At 39.6% G+C, this 20,692-nt stretch overlaps 1 protein-coding gene across 3 annotated transcripts in view; it reads left to right on the plus strand.

Moving 5' to 3' along the window:
- The window catches only part of Lepr (leptin receptor), an 81,224-nt gene extending 68,709 nt beyond the window's left edge, over window positions 1–12,515 (plus strand). For 2 of the 3 annotated variants that reach the window (XM_021199583.2, XM_029540151.1), the window contains exon 19: window positions 8,520–10,568. In XM_021199583.2, the coding sequence (XP_021055242.1) occupies window positions 8,520–8,537 (18 nt within the window). In that variant the 3' untranslated portion in view covers window positions 8,538–10,568. Of the gene's footprint in view, window positions 1–8,519; window positions 10,569–11,397 lie in introns of those variants that run through there. The other variant, XM_021199582.1, reaches the window with a different exon arrangement.
- Window positions 12,516–20,692: the final 8,177 nt, after the last annotated feature.

The raw sequence follows: 20,692 nt of genomic DNA on the forward strand, positions 1-20,692 counted from the left end.
AGAACTAAGCACGCCAATACACGAACCCATGGAGGCAGTTTTCATTCAAACCACGACATTCCACTCCCTGGCCCCCATAAGCATATAGGTATATCATAATCCAAAAATGTATTCAAGCCAAGTTCAGAAGTCTTCATAGTCTTTCAAAGTGTCCATACTGTTTCAAAGTACAAAGTCCATGTCTTTTCTGAGACTCAAGGAAATCTCTTAACTATAACACCCTAGACAATCAAAATAAAAAAGAGCAGATCACACATTTCCAACATACAATGTCACAGAATGTATATTGCCATTCCAAAAGTGAGAAAAGGGTGTACAGTAAGGAACTAATTGGGCCAAAGCAAGACTGAAACCCATCAGGGCAAACTCCATATCCAAATTCCCTGTCTTCCATGTCTGATGTCAAAGGGCTCTTTATATCTCCAATTCCTTTTAGTGTCATTGACTGCAACACATTTCTCTCTCTGAGGCTGGTTCCACCTCATGTTTGCTGCTCTCCTTGGCAGGTATCCAATGACTCTGGCATCTCCAACATCTGGGGGTCTGCAACACAATCCAGGCTTCATCTTCATAGCTTCACACAATGGCCTCTCTGGGCCTCCATGCAGGAGGCTGCCCTGTCAAATGCATGGTCTCATGAGCTTTTCTTAAGCTTGGAGGAAGAGTCTATAATTCTTTTCCTGTATCCTTGACTGACTAACTGAAGGTGCCAACTTCTTCTGCTTGCTGGGGCCGCAACTTGAGCCCTCTCTTGTATTATACTTGCATAAGCTTTCAGTTGTCGATGGATTTCTTTGTAACTTAAGCTTTCCTTTTTACCTTTTTGTAAGTTAGTAGTTTAGCTAGGTAGGATCTTGCCCTGAGGTTACCACTCCCTCTTTTCCATTTAGAATCAAACTCAATAGAATGGTGCCTTTAAACACTTTATTTCCTTGAGCACAGGGCTTAGCTCTAATGTTACCTTTACTGGTTGGTCTTTTTCTCCTCAAACTGTCTATTTTGTATTTCTCCTTGCCTCACATGCTTGGCTTTTATTGTAGATCAATAGTAACCACATGACACAGTCAATACTAGACTGTCCTGAAATCTCCCCTGCCAATGCCATTAATCTAAAACTTCCATGTAGCTTCTGTCATATTCTTAGGACAGGGACAAGACAGTGACAGACCTTCTCCAACAAGTTTATACCTGGTTGAACAAGGCAATATATCTGAATCCTTCTAATCCCTCTCAAGCAGCTCATCAACTAGGAAATAAGCATGCTAATATATAAGCCTATGGGCTCCACTTTAACTCAGAACTAAACTAAACATGCAAATTGAAGGTGCAAAAGCCAGTAGTTTAAAATCTTTTTAAAGCAAAGGAAGAAACTGGTAAATGTCTCAGTGTGTAAAATACTTACCGTAGAAGGAAGTAGAGTTTGAATCACTGGAACCAATATAAAGCAGGGTGCAGCAACATGATGTCTGTATTTCCAGTGTTTTTAGGGTGTGGTAGGAAGGAACTGGGGACCAGAAAATTGGAGGAAGCTTGCAGGCTAGCAAGCTGATAAAAACAATGGTGGACAGCCATGTGACAGTGTCTCAAACAAGGTGGAAGACTAGAATGGGCACTTGAGCTTTTCCTTTGACTTCTACTCTCTTAGACTCATTCTCAAATATATTTTTAATTACATGTCAGACCTGATAATAAATAGTACAGTGGTACCATGCCATTAAACATATTTCTCCCAAGGTCTTTTTTGTATACAAACTTCCCATTGTCTTTAAATTTTCATATTAAATACATATACCAAAGTAGAGTCGTTTAGGATTTGGGAGTGCTGCTTTATGCAGAGCACTTGTCTAGCATGTACAAGCTATGAGCTCAATCTTCAGCTTGGAAAAAATAAGCCCCTATACTAACACAGTCTCTTAAAAATCAAAACAAGCCGGGCGTGGTGGCGCACGCCTTTAATCCCAGCACTCGGGAGGCAGAGGCAGACGGATCTCTGAGTTCGAGGCCAGCCTAATCTACAAGATGAGTTCCAGGACAGCCAGGGCTACACAGAGAAACCCTGTCTCGAAAAATAAAAAACAAAACAAACAAACAAAAAAACCAACAAAGTGACCTAATGTAATATCTTGAATTTTTCCATATTTGTTTCATTTCTCATAACAGGAAGTACAGATCCAGTTTGTTCTGCTTGCCCTCCTCCCTGTCCCCTTCTTTTCCTCTGTAGATTGCCCCTTTCAGAACACACAGTGTTTGTGATTCACTTCATACTTCCGGCTGTTCCTACATGCACTCAGGTGTGTGTCACTAAGGAGCAGTCATGCTTTGAGGGGTCCTGAGGGTGGCACACTGCACTTGTCATTGCAGATGCTGCTGAGGTGGCTCTGGGTGGGCAGGGTTTTCTCTGCTCACCAGACACCTGTGGGTGCCTTGATCCTGTGAACACAGCATATCTGTGCCCTTGCTCCTCACACCCCCAGGAGAGTTCATCATTTGCCAGATTTCTCTTTTCTGAGCAGTATACCACGACTGCCAGTAGGAAGCATGGCTGCCAGTGTTTGTTCTGGTGTGTGCCCTGACATTTCTGTTTGTTCTTGTCTGGGTCTAAAAGAATACAAGTGTGTAGCTTTGTATAGAAGACTATTAATGGGATAGTCTTGCGTTTCATCCTTTCCACAAATGACAATACTTTCAATTGTTTTGCTTTTAATCTTCTTGATGGGTCACTTATGTGTCCCTCAGTGCTGCATGCCCTTAGAACAGCAGGTTCTAAACAGGTGAATGCTGCCACAGACTCACAGACATTGGGGCATTTACTCATGTGCACACTGTTCTGTAAGCTTTTCAATTGTCTGAAACTTTCAATAAACTCAGGTTTTTTTCTTCAAAGAGAAACACTTGAACTACTATTTTTTTTAAAAAAGTACATATATTATACATTTTCTTCATTTCTTCCTCGATTTCTTTAGCCTTTATCAATTGTCACTACACTGTACCTGATTTTGTACATGGGTCTATTATTAAAAATAAGAGAACCGATACACACCCTTCATGTTGTTTTCAGTGTAACTTTTGTTCCACAAAGAGCCAAGTAATGTGGTTGATACCTATCTTGCTCATTCCAATATTAAAAGAAGAATTTTTAAAATGAGAAGGCTTCCATTTGAACTATTTAATTAAATCATTTTTAATAACTTGGTTTTGTTTAGTGTGCATTGATGTTTTGCCTACATGTGTGTATGTGTGAGTGTGTTGAGTCCTCTGGAATGAGGTTACAGACAGTTGTGACCTGCCAGTTGGATTCTGGGAATTGAACCCACATCCTCTGGGAGAGTATTCAGTACTCTGAACCACTGAGCCATCTCTTCAGTCCCTTAATTCAAACTTTACCTGGCTTCATTTTCCCCCTTTACGGCTTCTCCTTTTGTTTCTGTTCCTAAAATTTCTCATCTACTTATATCTACCTGCCTACTAGTCTGTCTGTCATCATAACCGTGATGTTTCTAGTCTATGCATTGTCTTACCCAGGTTCGATATTCATTGGGAACTTTGCTGCAGTGACCTATGCCTGTCACCATTAGACTCCAGTAGAGTAGAGTGCAGGTCATCTGGAATATTCAGCCCTGGCTTCTAGTCAGAGTGCTTCCCAGACTTCTTTTCCTTGTCTTCCTTGATTAGATAACCACCTTTGTGGCAAAGCATTCCCCATGTGACTGTCTCAGAGTTTTTATTGCTATCGAAACGACAGCATAATCACAGCAACTCTTTATTTTAAATTAATTGTTTACACTCCATATTTTATTCTCCCCCCCCACCGTCTACCCTCTGACTGTTCCACATCCCAAACCTCCTCCCAACCCTGCTGTCTCCCCACCCCCCACCCCACCTGATCTCTAAACTCCCTGGGGTCTCCAGTCTCTTGAGGGTTAGGTNCATCATCTCTGAATGAACACAGACCCAGAAGTCCTCCACTGTATGTGTGTTGGGGGCCTCATATCAACAGGTGTATGCTGCCTGTTTGGTGGCCCAGTGTTTGAGAGATCTCAGGGGTCCAAATTAATTGAGACTGCTGGTCCTCCTATCAGACCATTGGTTGGGTGCAAATATCTGCATCTGACTCTTTCAGCTGCTTGTTGGGTCTTCCAGAGGGCAGTCATGCTAGGTCCCTTTTTGTGAGTGCTACATAGTCTCAGTAATAGTGTCAGGCCTTGCGACTTCCTCTTGAGCTGGATCCCACTTCAGGCCTGTTGCTGGACCTTCTTTTCCTCAGGTTCCTCTCCATTTCCATCCCTGTAATTCTTTCAGACAGGAACAACTATGGGTCAGAGTTGTGACTATGAGATGGCCCCCCTCTGCCTCATTTGATGCCCTGTCTTTCTGCTGGAGGTGGGCTCTATAAGTTCCCTCTCCCTACTGTCCAGCATTTCATCTAAGGTCCCTCCCTTTGAGTCCTGAGAGTCTCTCACCTCCAAGGTCTCTGGTACATTCTGGAGGGTCCCCCAACCTCCTATCTCCCAAGATTGCCTGTTTCCATTCTTTCTGCTGGCCCTCAGGGCTTCAGTCCTTTTCCCTCACCCAATACCAGATCAGGTTCCCCTTCCTAGTCCACCCCCTTCCCAAACCCTTCCATACCCCTCCCCCATCCACTTTCCCTCCCAGGTCCCACCCTCCATCCCCACTTGTGGTTGTTTTCTTCTCTCTCTCATGTGGGACTGAGGTGTCCTCACTTGGGCACTTCAGCTTGTTGACCTTTTTGAGTTCTGTGGACTGTATCTTGGGTATTCTATACTTTTTTTTTTTTTTTTGGCTATCATCCACTTGATAGTGAATACATAGCATGCATGTCCTTTGGGTCTGAATTACCTCACTCAGGATGATATTTTTCTAGTTCCATCCATTTGCTTGCTCCATCTGTAATGAGATCCTCCATCTGTAATGAGATCCAATGACCTCTTCTGGTGTGTCTCACAGAAAATAATAAAAAGGGTGGGGGGGGGAAGAGATGGCTCAGAGGTTAAGAGCACTGACTGCTTTTCCAGAGGTCCTGAGTTCAGTTCCCAGCAACTACAGTAACTCTTATAAAGGAAACCATTTCACTGAGGCTAGCTTACAGTTTAGACATTTAGGCTATTATTGTCATAGTAGAAGGCATGTTCACATACAGGCAAACATGGTGCTGGAGAGGTAGCTTAGGTTCTACATCCAGATCCTCAGGCAGCAGGAAGAGACAGTGACACTGGACCTGGCTTGAGACTTTGAAACCTCAATCCCACCCCCAATGAATGTCCTTCAACAAGGCTACATCTCCTAATAGTGCTACTCCCTGTGGTCCTGTGGGGGGGGGGGCATTTTCCTTTAAACCACCACCATCTCCCTTCTTTCCATTTGTGCTGCCAGGTAGTTGGTAGAACATGGATTCTTTCCAATAGAAATCTGCAGCCATCTTTGCCTATATTATCTGGCATCTGATGTTGCTCCTACAGAGTCAGGTGGGCACTGAAACATCCCCCCTTTGCTGATCACTTGTGGTTTCCTGTTTTGAAAAGCATTCTAGTTTCAATGTTCTGAAATTTTGATTAAGGGGCTGGTGAGATGGCTCAGTGGGTAAGAGCACCCGACTGCTCTTCCGAAGGTCCAGAGTTCAAATCCCAGCAACCATATGGTGGCTCATAACCATCCATAACAAGATGACTCCCCTTCTGGAGTGTCTGAAGACAGCTACAGTGTACTTACATATAATAAATAAATAAATCTTTTAAAAATTTTTTTTGATTAAGGTTATGTTTTCATTTCACTTGAGTAAAGAGTTTCACATCTGTCTCCTGTCAGCATTAAGAAACTCCACTGTTTCTATGTACATTTCTCTCCTGTGTCTTTTCCTGTGTCATCACCATGGTTGTTGGTCCTTGGACACTTTTGGATAGCTTGGTTTGTTGTTTTATGTTCTGATGCATTGTTACTTCCCATTATCCAGTATGGCTGTGGAACTTTTACATCCCGGGAATTTATCTTCACAGTAAAGCGCAGGGTCAGAACATTCTGTCCTTCTTTCGGGTCTCAGTCTTGCTCGAGTTGTCAATTACACGACGTCTGTTTTAAAATTCTCCTATATCATGAAATTTCTGTTTCTGTTAAGTCATGTTCTCTTCTGTACCTTTGCTTTTTTAAATATCAGAATCCCTCCCCACTCTAATGTCTTATGGTCCTTTGCTTTCCATTCATGTGGGATGAATCCCAAGGGCAGGGGTGGACGATTGCTACCCCACGTGTGTATACCTCTGGTTCCCAACACCTCCACCCTTAGAAGGCTGTTTTCCATAGCTCTGCTCTTCCTCCCAGGCTATGTGTCAGTGGCTTTGAGAACCAACCCTTGCTTTGGATAGACTAGTTTTTAGGCAAAGGCCTTTTAGCTGTGCTTTCTACACTTACTCTCCCTTCTATGTTTTGCAGGGCTGACTGGCTTTCTCTGTAGTTGCTGCCCATGTCTGGTCTTTGGCTCTCTTCGGTCATTTTCTCTGATGTGCCTCTAAGTGTTCTCCCTGGTTTCAAATTGAATTGGAACCATTCATTGTGCATTTTCTTTCTCAGATCATGTGGATTTGATTTATTCTCATTCCGACATCATAACAGTCTCCAAGGATGAGAAGAACAAGTGTGTCAGTTCTGCTCTCTGAAATCAGAATCTTCTGTGGCCTTCCTCTGTGTGCTCCAAGAATCAGAATTTTAAGATTGAACGCTTGATTAGGAAAACATGTTTTAGTATAAATTCAAAGTACTTTCTTTTCTTGTAATTCCAATTTCATAGCATAAAAGACCTCAACTTTCCTTGATTTATTTTGCATATTTGCTTTTTTCTGCTAAATATAAAAATAGTTTACAACTGTTTTATTTCAAGTTTAATTTGCTTCATGACATCCCATTTTTTTAATAATTTTATAAACTGTCTCATTAAAACAAATTTTAAAAATGAAAACACCACACACCAAAATTATTCAGACTTCTATCCTAGACAATTAAATGAATTAGTTGGAACAATTAGAATTGGCAGTTGAACTAGAAGCAGTGGATATTTGCATTAAAATATTTATTTTACAGTATTTTAAGTGTTGCTTTCTCTCCTTTTCCCTTCTTCCCTCCGTCCTATCTCTCTTGCCTTTTCTCCCTTTCTTTCCTCCCCGAGGTCCCAGGCTTTTGTGTACCACTCTCATCCCAACCCTGTTCCTATATGTACATCCATTTCAATATTGCAGCAGCGAGCTTAATAATTCACTTTATGATTAAATATAAATCTAAAACCAAGAGCCCAGGGAACTTGCCCTTGGGACTAAAGACTTCCATGACTTTAGACATGCCATAGCAATCCAGACAACCTAACAATTGTGGCTCTGGGTAGAATGTATCTGGAAACAGCTAGATTCTCCTTGGAAATATGTGGAAGAGCAGGCTAGTGTTTGGAGTCAGAGCTTTATTTCAAGAGAGCCAGTCTCTGTCAGTCATAACACTGGCCTAGCAGCCTGTGTCTCATGGCCTTCATTTTCTTCTCCTTTCATAATCTTGAGTAGTAAAGAGTCAGGAGAGATCATGAACTAATCAGGTTAAGTCTACCTCTGAGGTCGGGCACAGGAAGATGGAGGGTCCCTCTTCTTCCTCTCTGTGTTTAGAAAATATCTTTATCTTTACTGTACTGTAAAAACAAACAAACAAACAAACAAACAAACAAAAACAAACCTAGGTCATGGTGTTTGCTTTGCTCTAGTTATCTGCATGATCTTAACCTAATATTCTTGCAGTCTTCAATCCATGGTCGAAGAAAAGGAAAAGACTTGTAGCAGAAGATTGATGGAGGAATGGATTTTTAAAAGTTCATGATAATGTCTCTGGGATTCCACTTTTGACTTTCATGTCACTTCAAGTTCTTAAGAATCTACTTTCTAGCCAGGTGGTGTTGGTGCACACCTTTAATCCTGGCCCTTGGGAGGCACACGCAGCAGATCTCAGTTGGACTTCAGAGTGAACTCCAGGACAGCCAGGCCTATACAGAGAAACCCTGTTTCAAAAAAAAAAAACAATAGTAATAATAAGAATGAGTAATTATTATAAATCAGTGTCTAAGGTCATTGTGGTGTTTTTGAACAAAGTCTATTTTCTTTCATTTTTTTTTTTCTTCTTATCTCTGAATCCTTGCTCTTTGTTATCCTCTCAAATTATTCAGTGTGCCTGTAGATTTTACCTAACCTCTTATTCCTTGAGCCCTTGTTATTATACCTGTCCTGATAGTGCTACTATTGTCTTCCCTGCTGGAGTGCTCAAGCTGTCTTTAGAGTATCCATGACATCCAGTAAGTGAGGGAGAGTAGTCCCTCCAGACACTGGCCCTCCCCTCTCCTAAGTGTGTCACTAGGATGCAATACAAGAACAAAAAGCCTGCAACTATGAAAAGACAAGGGGTTGGAGATCTTTCATCTTTAGCTTTCTAAACAAGGATTTTATTTTGCTTGCTTATTTTGTTCTATTTTATTTAAACAGAGAACGGACACTCTTTGAAGTCTCTCATGACCACTACAGATGAACCCAATCTACCAACTTCCCAACAGCCCACACAATATTAGAAGATGTTTACATTTTGAAGGAGGGAAGCAAACCTACACTATGGTTTGAATGACTAAGAAATAACATTTGATGAGCTTATTAGAGAAGTGTGTATTTGTGGCCACAATGTAGGTTTGATGTAGTTCAGTTGGGGCATATGCTTGATTTTCAGGGCATCAGAAATTTAAAGTTGATATTCATGGACTCTGCTTTTTATTTTTTAAGTCATAAAATGATAATGTGTGACTGTTGCTGTCAGAACCTATTTTGTTACAGATCACCAAATATGGTAGATAGTGCCTTAACTAAGTGAACTCTAATAGGCAACTTTTGACACACAGCTTTTCAAAACCTCCACATACAAACTGCAGGGAAGGAATTCCATTTTTATTTCAGCAGGCGAAAACTTCCATATTAGACTGCATTATAGTCACACAAATTGAATTTCAGCATTCTCTTGAATAACATGGCTTTTATGTACCAAACTTGGAACAGTTTAGGAATTTCAGTGGTCGATAGTCTTGAAAATGGCTTAAGTGCTAACTTTCCTTTTAGTTCAAAGAAAGGCAGAAGTTGTGGTTTGTGCTGATCACAGCTCAGTGGAAGCTATTAGGATAACCCTACATACTCAGGTCAGAAATCACTGGGAACTATTTGTCTAACCTACACACTCAGGTCAGAGTGCCCAGAGCAGAAAAGAGTACCAACCTTCATAAATCTAGTTCATTTCTACTAAATCAGCCAAGACTTCTGGCAGACAGGGAAGTATGAAGGAAAGGGAGACTTTCTGGTTGTACAAATAATTCACAGTGAGGATAGGGTTTTTCTTCCTGAAACACAGATCAGCTGCCATGTCTGAATGATGTTAATATAGCATAGGCTTTATTACTTACATTCATACTAAACCAAACTGATAGACACAAATAACATTTTAATTTAAGATATGTGAGTCACATAGAGGTGATTGATAATTTTATTTGGATGACTAGTTTTAAAAATTAAGACACCAGAAAGACTGTATCCCTTCTTCTTCTTCATTAACTGTTAACAGATATCATTATAATATAAAGTCCAACTGTGAACTTATAAAGGTTATTGTTTTCAATTTTTCCACCAATAGAGGGAAACAAAATTTGAACAAATAAACTTTTTAGAAGTTTCCTGACCACTGATAAGATACACATGTGTTTATAAAAAAAAGAAAAACAAACAAAACATTACTTAGTGAAGCCTTCCCGATGAATCTGTTTAAGATAGCAATGACTTATTCTATAATTAATTATTCATTAAGAACCTTTAGGTATCATGGAGTATATGAAACAGATCATTTGAGGAAGACGCACGAGCTCAACTGTTCGCTCTGTGTGGTTTTGATTTTTCCACATTGGTGGAATAAAGGTAATGAGTGGATCAGATGCTGAGCTCAGTTAGTTTTGACCCAATTTGAAGATATATAAGTAGTAGAAGCACTAAGGGACAAATAAAATGTTTGAAAGAAATCACAAAGGTTCTGTCGGACACAAAATGGGAGTAGGATCATTTTTTTTTCATTGTATATCATTTAGTAACACTATTTACCCTTCAGTATTTTGACACTTTATAGGTCTATGCCATTATTGCTATATTTAGTGTTTGGCATATTTGTTCCTGTATGGTTTTAATCACTGCTATACTTCAGTTAAGAGTTTGCAACAACTATATTTTTACATGGGATATACTTGCCATTGTGAAGAACATTTGAGTGCACCACTATCTCAGGCAATAATTCAGAAATCCTTTCAATCTTAAAACACAGTAACATTCAAAGGCTAAGTTACATGTACAATCTGTAAATTGAACACATTTTCTATTTAGTTGTGCTAACTACTCAATGTGATGTATCTGCAGTAGTTTTCATTTTGCATTTTGATGTGTTTATGTTGTTTGTACTGAGCTTGTTGCACGCAGATTTTTTATTTGTAGCTGCTTGGCAGGAATTCATTGTTATGTAACCCTTGTTCTTATAAAATATATATATATTGTACATTTGTCTTTTGTGCTTGTCTTCATTCCATGTGTCCCATAGGATATATCTTTACATGAAGGTATGTACGGAGAATAACATTTTCAACTCTGTCAATGTCTCTTTCACCATCATTATCTTCAGCAAATGGGTACCATCAGTTTTGATTTTCAGACAGCCTCTGGCAGATTCTCACTGTGACCTGCGGCAGTCACAGTTGCTTTCCCTTTGCAACTTATTTGGTATGAAGTAGATATATGAAGTAGATATTACTACCATCTTCCGAAGACCTGCTTTGCTCATTCTCCTGTATTCCAACCTGTTCTTGTTTTCATTTGAGTTTTTGTTTGGTTGGTTAGTTTTTGCATTTGTTTGTTTGTTTATGCATGCAGATTAAATTTTCATTATGTGGAAATATAATGTACCATAAAATAGAATGACTTTTCAGAAGAGAGTATTTTCCAGTCGCAATAACTAGTCTCTCCCAAGAACCAAGCATTTGCAGTCACTGCTCACTTTTGTAGCCCATGCCCATGATCAAGTGTCAAAATAATCCTTATCCATGAAGAGGCCCATGTGTTTGTGTTCATAGCATTTGAAGAACTCAAGCCTGAGAGTTTTTCTTGTCTAACTTCAAAAAACCGAGCCTGCCTCTTTCTTCTGATTTTTGATATTCCAAGTTTTCAATCACCAACCGTGTCATTTGTGGTTGACTGATGTATCTTGCTTTTATCTTTATACACCCGCCTTTCTGCAAATGTGACTGAATGAAGATGTAACATACTGAGTATTAAAATGTGTCTTTTCTTTTAGCCTGAAACATTTGAGCATCTTTTTACCAAGCATGCAGAATCAGTGATATTTGGTCCTCTTCTTCTGGAGCCTGAACCCATTTCAGAAGAAGTCAGTGTCGATACCGCTTGGAAAAATAAAGATGAGATGGTCCCAGCAACTATGGTCTCCCTTCTTTTGAACACACCAGACCCTGAAAGCAGTTCTATTTGTATTAGTGACCAGTGCAACAGTGCTAACTTCTCTGGGGCTCAGAGCACCCAGGTAACCTGTGAAGAGGAGTGTCAGAGACAACCCTCAGTTAAATATGCAACTCTGGTCAGCAACGATAAATTAGTGGAAACTGATGAAGAACAAGGTTTTATCCATAGTCCTGTCAGCAAGTGCGTTTCCAGTAAACATTCCCCACTGAGGCAGTCTTTCTCTAACAGCTCCTGGGAGACAGAGGCCCAGGCATTTTTCCTTTTATCAGATCAGCAACCAACCATGATTTCGCCACAACTTTCATTCTCAGGGTTGGATGAGCTTTTGGAACTGGAGGGAAGTTTTCCTGAAGAAAATCACGGGGAGAAGTCTATCTGTTATCTAGGAGTCACCTCTGTCAACAGAAGAGAGAATGATGTGCTTTTGACTGGTGAGGCAGGAATACTGTGCACATTCCCAGCCCAGTGTCTATTCAGTGACATCAGGATCCTCCAGGAGAGATGCTCACACTTTGTAGAAAATAATTTGAGTTTAGGGACCTCTGGTGAGAACTTTGTACCTTACATGCCCCAATTTCAAACCTGTTCCACCCACAGTCACAAGATAATGGAGAATAAGATGTGTGACTTAACTGTGTAATCTCATCCAAGAATCCTCAAGGTTCCATTCCAGTAGAGTGTGTCATGTATAATGTGTTCTTTTATTGTTGTGGATGTGGGTGACAAGTGTCATAGTTTGAAAATGATTGTTTCCAAATTAAGTGTCTATTTTCTCTAAGTAATACAGATGAAACATGTGAGGAAGCCTTCATAAATCTAGTAATGTAGATGAACTCTTACTGAATACACTCCCAAGATATCCTTGTGGGGAAGGTCTCCTAATTCTAGCTAAAAATAAATCTAGGAAGTAGAATCTACCTAAACATCTGAACTCTGTGGAAAGAACAAATTATAGCTGAACAAAAAGATTTCAAGCTAAATCCCTGAGACATAGTTGTCTCAGGGGTGTATTTGTCTTACCTTGAATTGTCTTGTGTTGTGCAGATTCACATGTGCACAGGCAAAGCTAAACTGAATAGGTATCCGTGTGTGTTTTTGAAGTATGTGACATGTTTGTAATTTGTGCCTCCTGACTGTGTTATTTGAAGTACCACTCCATTAACTGTTGATTTAGGTTGAGAATTGACCCCTAGTCTAAGAGGTTACTCTTTTGAAGAGGAATACGTCAACTACTTTTTTGTAACAAAGCCAGAATCCATGATATCAGATGAAAACAAAACTAGAATGACAATTTTATCACCAGCACTTTGATTGCAGCTCGAGCAGCTCTGAGACTTGGCCAGCTTTAACTATAGTACACTAAAGTGATGACTTCCAGAACGATTGAGACATGCCACTCCTTACCATTCTAGAATCATTATCCCTCCCAATCTGCACTGAGATGCTGTATAAACCAACCACTGTACTTTATAGTTTGCATATTTTAACTTGATTACAGCAATAATTGCACAAGATACATGCTGTTCGTTCCCACTGTATTATTGCCCCCTGTTAAGAATGAGGCAATTAAGTAATTTGCCCAAATTCCCAGATTTAATGATTGATGGAACCAGAATTCAGATTTAGCTTACATGTTTTTAATGGTACTGATTAAATTTTAATCTAAGTCTTACATTGCCATCCTTAAAAACAAAACAACTGATGTTGTCAAAGAAGATCTAATAAGAGGAAACACAGTTATAGGTGAATAATTGATTCCTTTTCTTGGACTTGAAGTCAACTGTGGGGATGTATTATTCATTTCAGTGTTTGATATGGCAAGATGATTCAATGAGAGCCTAGCAAATGAGAGAGTCAAAACTCCATCATACTAAGAAGTTCAATGGCAAGAATAATTCCAAGAATCTCAGAATCATCAATGCGAGTCCATCAGTGCTTAAGAGTAAGCTAGTGTGTGGCCAAGAATCATCAGCATCTATACTAACCTGACACTGCCTTGCTGATTTTACCATTAACCTTAGTAAATCCTACCATGCCCTCTCTATTCCAATGATAGTTCTATGGATGACGAGTCCTAGTGATAAGAGAAATCCCTGACCCTAGTTAGATCTGTTTTCAGGCTTTGGGTGCATTTGATGTTCAGAAGTCAGCAAAGTTCTCATATGTCCTGAGTTAGTAAGATGTCTGAGGGTTCCCCATCAGCTAACAACCACTTTGACATGAGAAGGCAGAGAGTTAAAGAACACTACTTGGTGTTTTACTTAAAGATACGAGATATCTTTTGTTTCTATTGCTTTTCAGTACCAAATTATTACATGTTCAAATTGACCTATCACATTTAATATTGCCTATTGGGTAGAGAATTAATTGAAGCCTGTTGATCTCTCTTTATAGGAGAGATGGAAAATCAAAAATTGCTTTACTCAGTGTGTAATTGGGGATTAAGTACTGAGCATGTCCACTGTGACATCATTGGCTTGCACTTTTGGACCAGAACAATGAACAAGAGCAAGCAATGGCTATTTTAGTCACGTCAAGGGTACATCTGGTATGTGATCTACAGTGAATTCACAGGTCAAGGGTCCTTTAATGCTGCAGGTTTCAGTTAATCTAGAGACAGCCTATTGGTCTGAGCTCATTGATACTGTGCCAGTTTGGTTTTAAAAAACAAAATGGAAATTATATCAGAAAAACTGTCATCTTTAGCCAAGTTCAGAACGGGGGCTGAATTATAGAATCTGGCCTATGAGCACCCACAGAATAAGACTGTGTTTCTTGCCAGTGAGCTTTATTTCTGACATCACTTTGGAAACTTTATTTAACTATTACTACATTTTAGTTACTGTGTCCTTGTGAAAAGTGTTACTAAATGAAGTTTTGTAACATGTAAGGGGGAGTGTATGTTGTTTGATAACCCAGAGTAATCTTAAATTTCTTGCCAAGAATTCTATAAATTTTTAAGAGATCAAGGAGTTCAACATAAATTTTAGAGTTTTGTTTTATTGTAGCTTTTGAGTTTATTTATGTATTATCAGTGTTTGGATGTGAATCCAAGCCTCACACATGTCTGGGAAGCATTCTAACACACTGAGATAAAACTTCTAACTTTGACATCTAAGTGACTTTCAATGAATATGGAATTTTGAATAGGTCTTTTAAAGGCCCTAAATTGAAAAGCAACAAGTCCCTTTAAATTCAAACTTTACAGAAAGAGAACCAATAATTTGAGATATAGCTTTAATTTAAAGCAAGAAAATAAATTGTGTGTTAGGGCTGGCAAGATTTTGTTTCTAGATTAAATGCACACTCCCAAGGGCAAAGATGAACAAACAAAAGTCACTCTGTATCTCATATAGTCCTACGGTTGTGCTCCTATTGCAGCCTTATGTTCCAGGTATAGATGCGCTTCAGTTGACCAGAAATGTCCCTTTCTCCCCAAATCAAGTGTCAGACACCAGAAGGATTTGGGTCAAGTTCCCAAGCCAGTGGAAGAGCTGGACTTGGAGTCAGGATCTCCACCCTTAGACTTGACAGTCTTGCAATTCCTTTTATCCTTTTCCAGTAAAACTAATCCCTTTCTTGCAAATGTTAAAAATATGTTCACATTCCTTCAGCAGTGAGGATGTTAGCTACCAAGAGCCAAAGGAAAACAAATTTCTGGCTGGGAGAATTGTGAGGTGTGCACCCAGGAAGCACTGGCAGCATACTGATGAATCAAGACCTACTATAGCTACAACTCTATGTCACCTACCAGTGGGTGTCAACAAACCTCTAATTCCCAGTGATCTTCACAAGAATTTTAATCTTTCTTCATCTTCCAAGATTGCTCTTCATAATTATTTTAGTGAGCACCCTGAAGTCATTCCTGAGAAATCCTATTCTCAAGTTTGAAAGCACCAAAGTCAAATGGCCTACTGTACTGTGAATAAACGGAGGCTGCGTATGAGATAGCCCTCAAGTGTAGCTACCAAGCACTTGAAGAACCATCAGTATGTTTACTCACTTGAACCTCTAGTTTGGAAGAGTAAAGTGCTTCTGTTCTTGTCAGTATTGTGGGAGCAACTTAACATACACGTGTTTTACAACTGAGACACTGTGACATGCCTCTGTATGAGTAGTCAGTAGTGGATTCCATGCATGGGGTTTTGTATGGAATGAATTATTTTTATACAAAATTTATCAATATTTATTTTGGAAAGCTGCTTTTGAAAATGTCTATTTTTCAAAATATGCTGAGCTTAAGATGCATGATATTAAATTTAATGTTATAAAGATCTGTTTGTTGTAATTAAAACACTTTAATCAAAAGACATGATCTGAAGATAAACTTGGAAGATGTTTAATTTTGTAGTGAGATTCCTATATTGTACATCTTCTACTCCTGAAATATATGTCCAAGTACTGGGTAGGTAAATCTTTCTGTTTTATGACAATTTGTATCATAATAAATGTTATAAATGTAAGCAGTGAGGTATGTATTTCTAATTGTGTTATACCATAATTCTGCTTGTTTATAAGTTCTCAAAGTTCTGAAAGTGAGAGTTATAAAGCCACAGGGTCAGACATTATCAGGTTTCTATTATACAGAATCAGTGTTGGGATTCTGAGAGGTTAAAGTCAGAGCAGAATTAGTGCACTCTGAAATTATTTGGTTATTTTACTCATAACTTTATGGTTTATATAAGTAGTTAATAGAAAGTTTCTATCTGATGTCTTTGACTGTGCTTCAGAATTTCTGTACACATGTGCCTCTATGTGGTGGGAGTCTGAAAACTCCAAGGTGCAAGAACCTTCTTAAGGCCCTGGAGTTCCAGTTAAACAGATGCATACTGGGTACAGGCAGCATTGCCATCGCCTGTGATGAAAGATTACAGGCCTTAATCATTAGAAATATTGCCCAGCTTAACCCCTTGGAGTTCTTTATATGAGTCTCTAGTCTTCTATTGTAATGATTCATGAACATGCTATGTTATTTAGGCTACTATTAATTTGGATTTTTGCTACTGTTTTAAACTGCATTCTGAGATTTTCTTTTTAGTTTTGAAATATAACTATAGGAAAACCTCTCAAATAGAGAAATATAATAAAGAGTAATGGCTTGATTTGACTCTCAGGAAGCAGTTATCACTCCCCCAAACCATCCCTGTTACCTAAACACCATGGTTGGGATGGGATAAGACTTAGGGCCTTGCCCATACTACCCAAGTGCTAGACCACTGAGCTATTCTCAGCTACACTGTTTCTTAAAAGTTGTATATAATTAGGATTACTATGTAACTGTAGTAATATACACAGTGGTTGCTTAATACAATGTATTCCCCCCCTTCTTTTTTTTAATCAGGGGCTGAGCATACTAGGTACTCTTGCACAAGACTAGACTTTGGTTTCTAGCACATACTTCACGTGGCTCACACCTGCCTGTAACTTCAGCTTCTAGGGACCAGGCACCATCTTCTGAACTCAACAGATATCTATGCTCAATTACCCATTTCTGATGGGGTCTTGGAGTCACCAAACAAACTATATGAACACCGATCTCACTCAGACAGCATAGTTTCTTGAACTAATCAATCAAGGCCACAATCCATATTTGGGAACCAAATTGTGACATTGAATTACAATCCTACAAGGATTTTAAACTTTAAAATCCATAAATATCTGTGCCAAGTTATTGCACCAATCAGGATTAAGGGATAGAAGACTTCCTTAGGAACATGTCTTTGTTACACTTACCGTGCTCCCATTGGTTGAGGTATTCAACTGTGGCAGGGGACTTACCTTGTCTAACATTCGTGTCTTAACTTGCCAACTACTGTATCATTTAACTATGTACATGTCTCTTTCTGCCAAGTAGGATATTAGTTCCCAGGGATGGAAGTCTTATTCGAAATGTTTTCTAATATAGGTCTCTTTTCTGTTGGGGTCCATCCCAGGGGCAACTTATAAAAGCAAATACCACAAAACTTATACATAGGCACGGGAGGTGCTGCTAGGTGGTTGGTTTGGGTCCAATCTTACTATGGGTAACTTTGCAAAGCAGTTCTACTGACTACTATTATAATTGCTTTTCATGGGAACAGAGGATAAGAGTGTAGGCAATCAGGTTGGGCACGAGAAAGATTACTAGTAATAGCAGATGTAACATATAAGAACGCTCCCTTATAATATTAGTATTAGCACAAAACGGCAGGCTAGCCAGGAACAGTTACCTAGCCCTTAACATTTTACCAAAGCCTTAACAATACCAGCACCCCTTCACACATTTAACTAAAAATAAATCTTTAGAGACAAATCTCTTAAAAACTATAATGATTACTTAATAGCTCAAGCCTCGGGATATTTAGATGATTTGTAATCTTTTATGAACAATGCTGAGGTGAGCAGTCTCATAGACAATTACATCTTGACATATAATTTTTCAAAATTACCTCAGAGAACTTGGTTGTGAGTGTTAGAAACCAACCAAGTTGATTTATGTGTATTCTTGTTATTTAAATTTTAATTTGAAGTTGACCACAGTTTAAGTAATTTATAACTTCATATTCCTTGTTTAATTCATAAAGAGTCATTTACAGTTGTTGTAATCAATTTTTACATCTGTGACCATACATAGTTTTCCTTGGACATAGCATGCTGAAATACAGAAGTCTTCAGCACATAACTTTGTTACACCTGAGTAGGGGCTAAAGCAGAATTCATAAGCCTAAAAAGCCTGCAAGCACGTGGGCCAAGTTACTGTTATAATCTTTATTAATCAGAACTGAGGGAATAGGGACTTTCCCAAGTGTGCCGTCATGGTCAACTGATATTGAATGTAAGTGTTTTTGCCCAGCCAGTCAAGTTCATTTGTTTTTCTGTTATTGGGAACTGGCATTATGTTTGGGGGAACTATTGTTGCATAGAGAGGGAGTTGGTCAGCTTAGGTTAAATGGAGTCTGAAGACAAAATGACAGTACTTAAGACAGTTTCTTTTTTCTGCTACCAACAGCTAAATACATTTGTATGCATCTCTTCTTGTGGGAATACCTAGAAATAAAATTTTGTTGTTATTTACCTTTACCATCTCCTACCAAATAACTATGGATTGTGTTTGAGTTTGGGTTTCATTGCTCTGAAGAGACACCATGACCAAGGCAACTTTTATAGAGGACAGCATTTAATTGGGGCTGTCTTGCAGGTTCTGAAGTTCAGTCCATTATCATCATGGTGGGAAAATGGCAGCATTCAAGCAGGCGTGGCAATGGAGGAACTAAGAGTTCTACATCTTTTTCTGAAGGCTAACAGAAGTCTGGCTTGCATGCAGCTAGGAGGAGTGTCTCAAAGTCATACCTACTCTGACAGGGCCACATCTCCTAACAGTGCTGCTCCCTGGGCCATGCATATTTAAACCACTACATTCCACTCCTAGGTACCCATAGGCTTGTTTAAGTTCAAGTACATGAGGCTGTGGGGGGCCATATGTAGCATAGCATTAAAAAAAAAAAAACCATTTAATCCAACATCAGAAGTCCCCATAGTTTATACCAGTCTCAACAACGTTAAAAGTCCAAAGTTCAAAGTCTCTTCTGAGATTCATTCGGTCACTTAACTGTTATCCCAAAGCAAGTCCAAAAGCCAGCTGGACAGTCTCCAAACTCCGTCTCTCCATGATTGATATCAAAGACTCTTCAGATCTCCAACTCCTTTCATCTTTGTTAACTACAATGAACTTTGTTTTCTTGGGCCGCTTCCACTCTATGTTAGCAGCTTTCCTCAGCAGTTATCCCTTAGCTCTGGCATCTCTATCATCTTGGAATCTCCAAGAAAAATTCAACATCACAGTTTAAGAGACGGCTTTATCCCTGTCTCAACTGAGAATTCTACATCTTGGTTTGAAGGCCAACAGGAGAGGCCTATTGTCTTTCAGGCAGCTAAGAGGAGGGTCTCGAAGCCCACTCTCACAGTGACACACTTCCTCCAGCAAGGCCACACCTACTCCAATAAGGCCACACCTCCAAATAGTGTCACTCCCTGGGCCAAGCATATTCAATCCAAAATAGATTGCATCAGCACCACTATTAACAGCTTGAGGACAGTTCCAGATGCTCCATACACTACATCCCATCTCTGTTGGGATCCAGGAGTCCCTCCACACACCATACAAACACTTATCTCAGTCGGACAGGGATTATTATTGAACTCACACCTTAAAATGGATCAATCAGTGCCATAGCTCAGAATTCAGGGGCTGAGGCAACAACCCTGAACATTTTTCTGTGTCAGCTTATAAAGGCTACAATTGAAAAAAACCATAATGATCTAATATGCAAGTACTGGCCAGTGGTTGATGCTGACTCAAGCCATTTTAGACTTAACAGGTTATTTTAACCTTTAATTTGATGAGTCTTATATGAAGCATATAGTTGTGCACCTTCTTTTTTTACTGGATATTTTATTTACATTTCAAATACTATCCCTTTTCCCTGTTCCTCCTGCCCTGACATCCCCTATCCCATCCCCTGTGCCCCTGCTTCTGGGAGAGTGTTCCTCCACCCACCCACCCACTCCCACCTCCAGCACTCAATTCACCTACACTGGGGCATCAACTCAAGCCTTCACAGGACCAAGGGCCTCTCCTCCCATGGATGCCTGACAAGGCCATTCTCTGCTACATATACAGCTGGACCCATGGGTCCCTCCATATGTACTCCTTGTTTGGTGGTTTAGGCCTGGGAGATCTGGAGTGTCTGGTTGGTTGATATTGTTGCTTTTCCTATGGGGTTGCAAACCCTTCAACTCCTTCAGTACTTTCTCTAACTCCTTCATTGGGGACCTAGTGCTCAGTCCAATGGTTGACTGTAAGTATCTGCCTTGGTATTTGTCAGGCTCTGGCAGAGCCTCTCAGGAGACAGCTATATCAGGCTCTTTTCAACAAGCACTTCTTGGCATCTACAATAATGTCTTGGTTTGGTGACTGTATATGGGATGGATCACCAGGTGGAGCAGACACTGGATAGCCTTTCCTTTAGTTGCTGGTCTACACTTTGTCTCTGTATTTGCTCCTGGGAGTATTTTGTTACAGTTTCTAAGAAGGATTGAAGTATCCACACTTTAGTTTTCCTTCTTGAGTTTCA

Source organism: Mus pahari, chromosome 6 (assembly GCF_900095145.1).
Source record: "Mus pahari chromosome 6, PAHARI_EIJ_v1.1, whole genome shotgun sequence".
In the NCBI taxonomy this organism is placed as follows: Eukaryota; Metazoa; Chordata; class Mammalia; order Rodentia; family Muridae; genus Mus; species Mus pahari.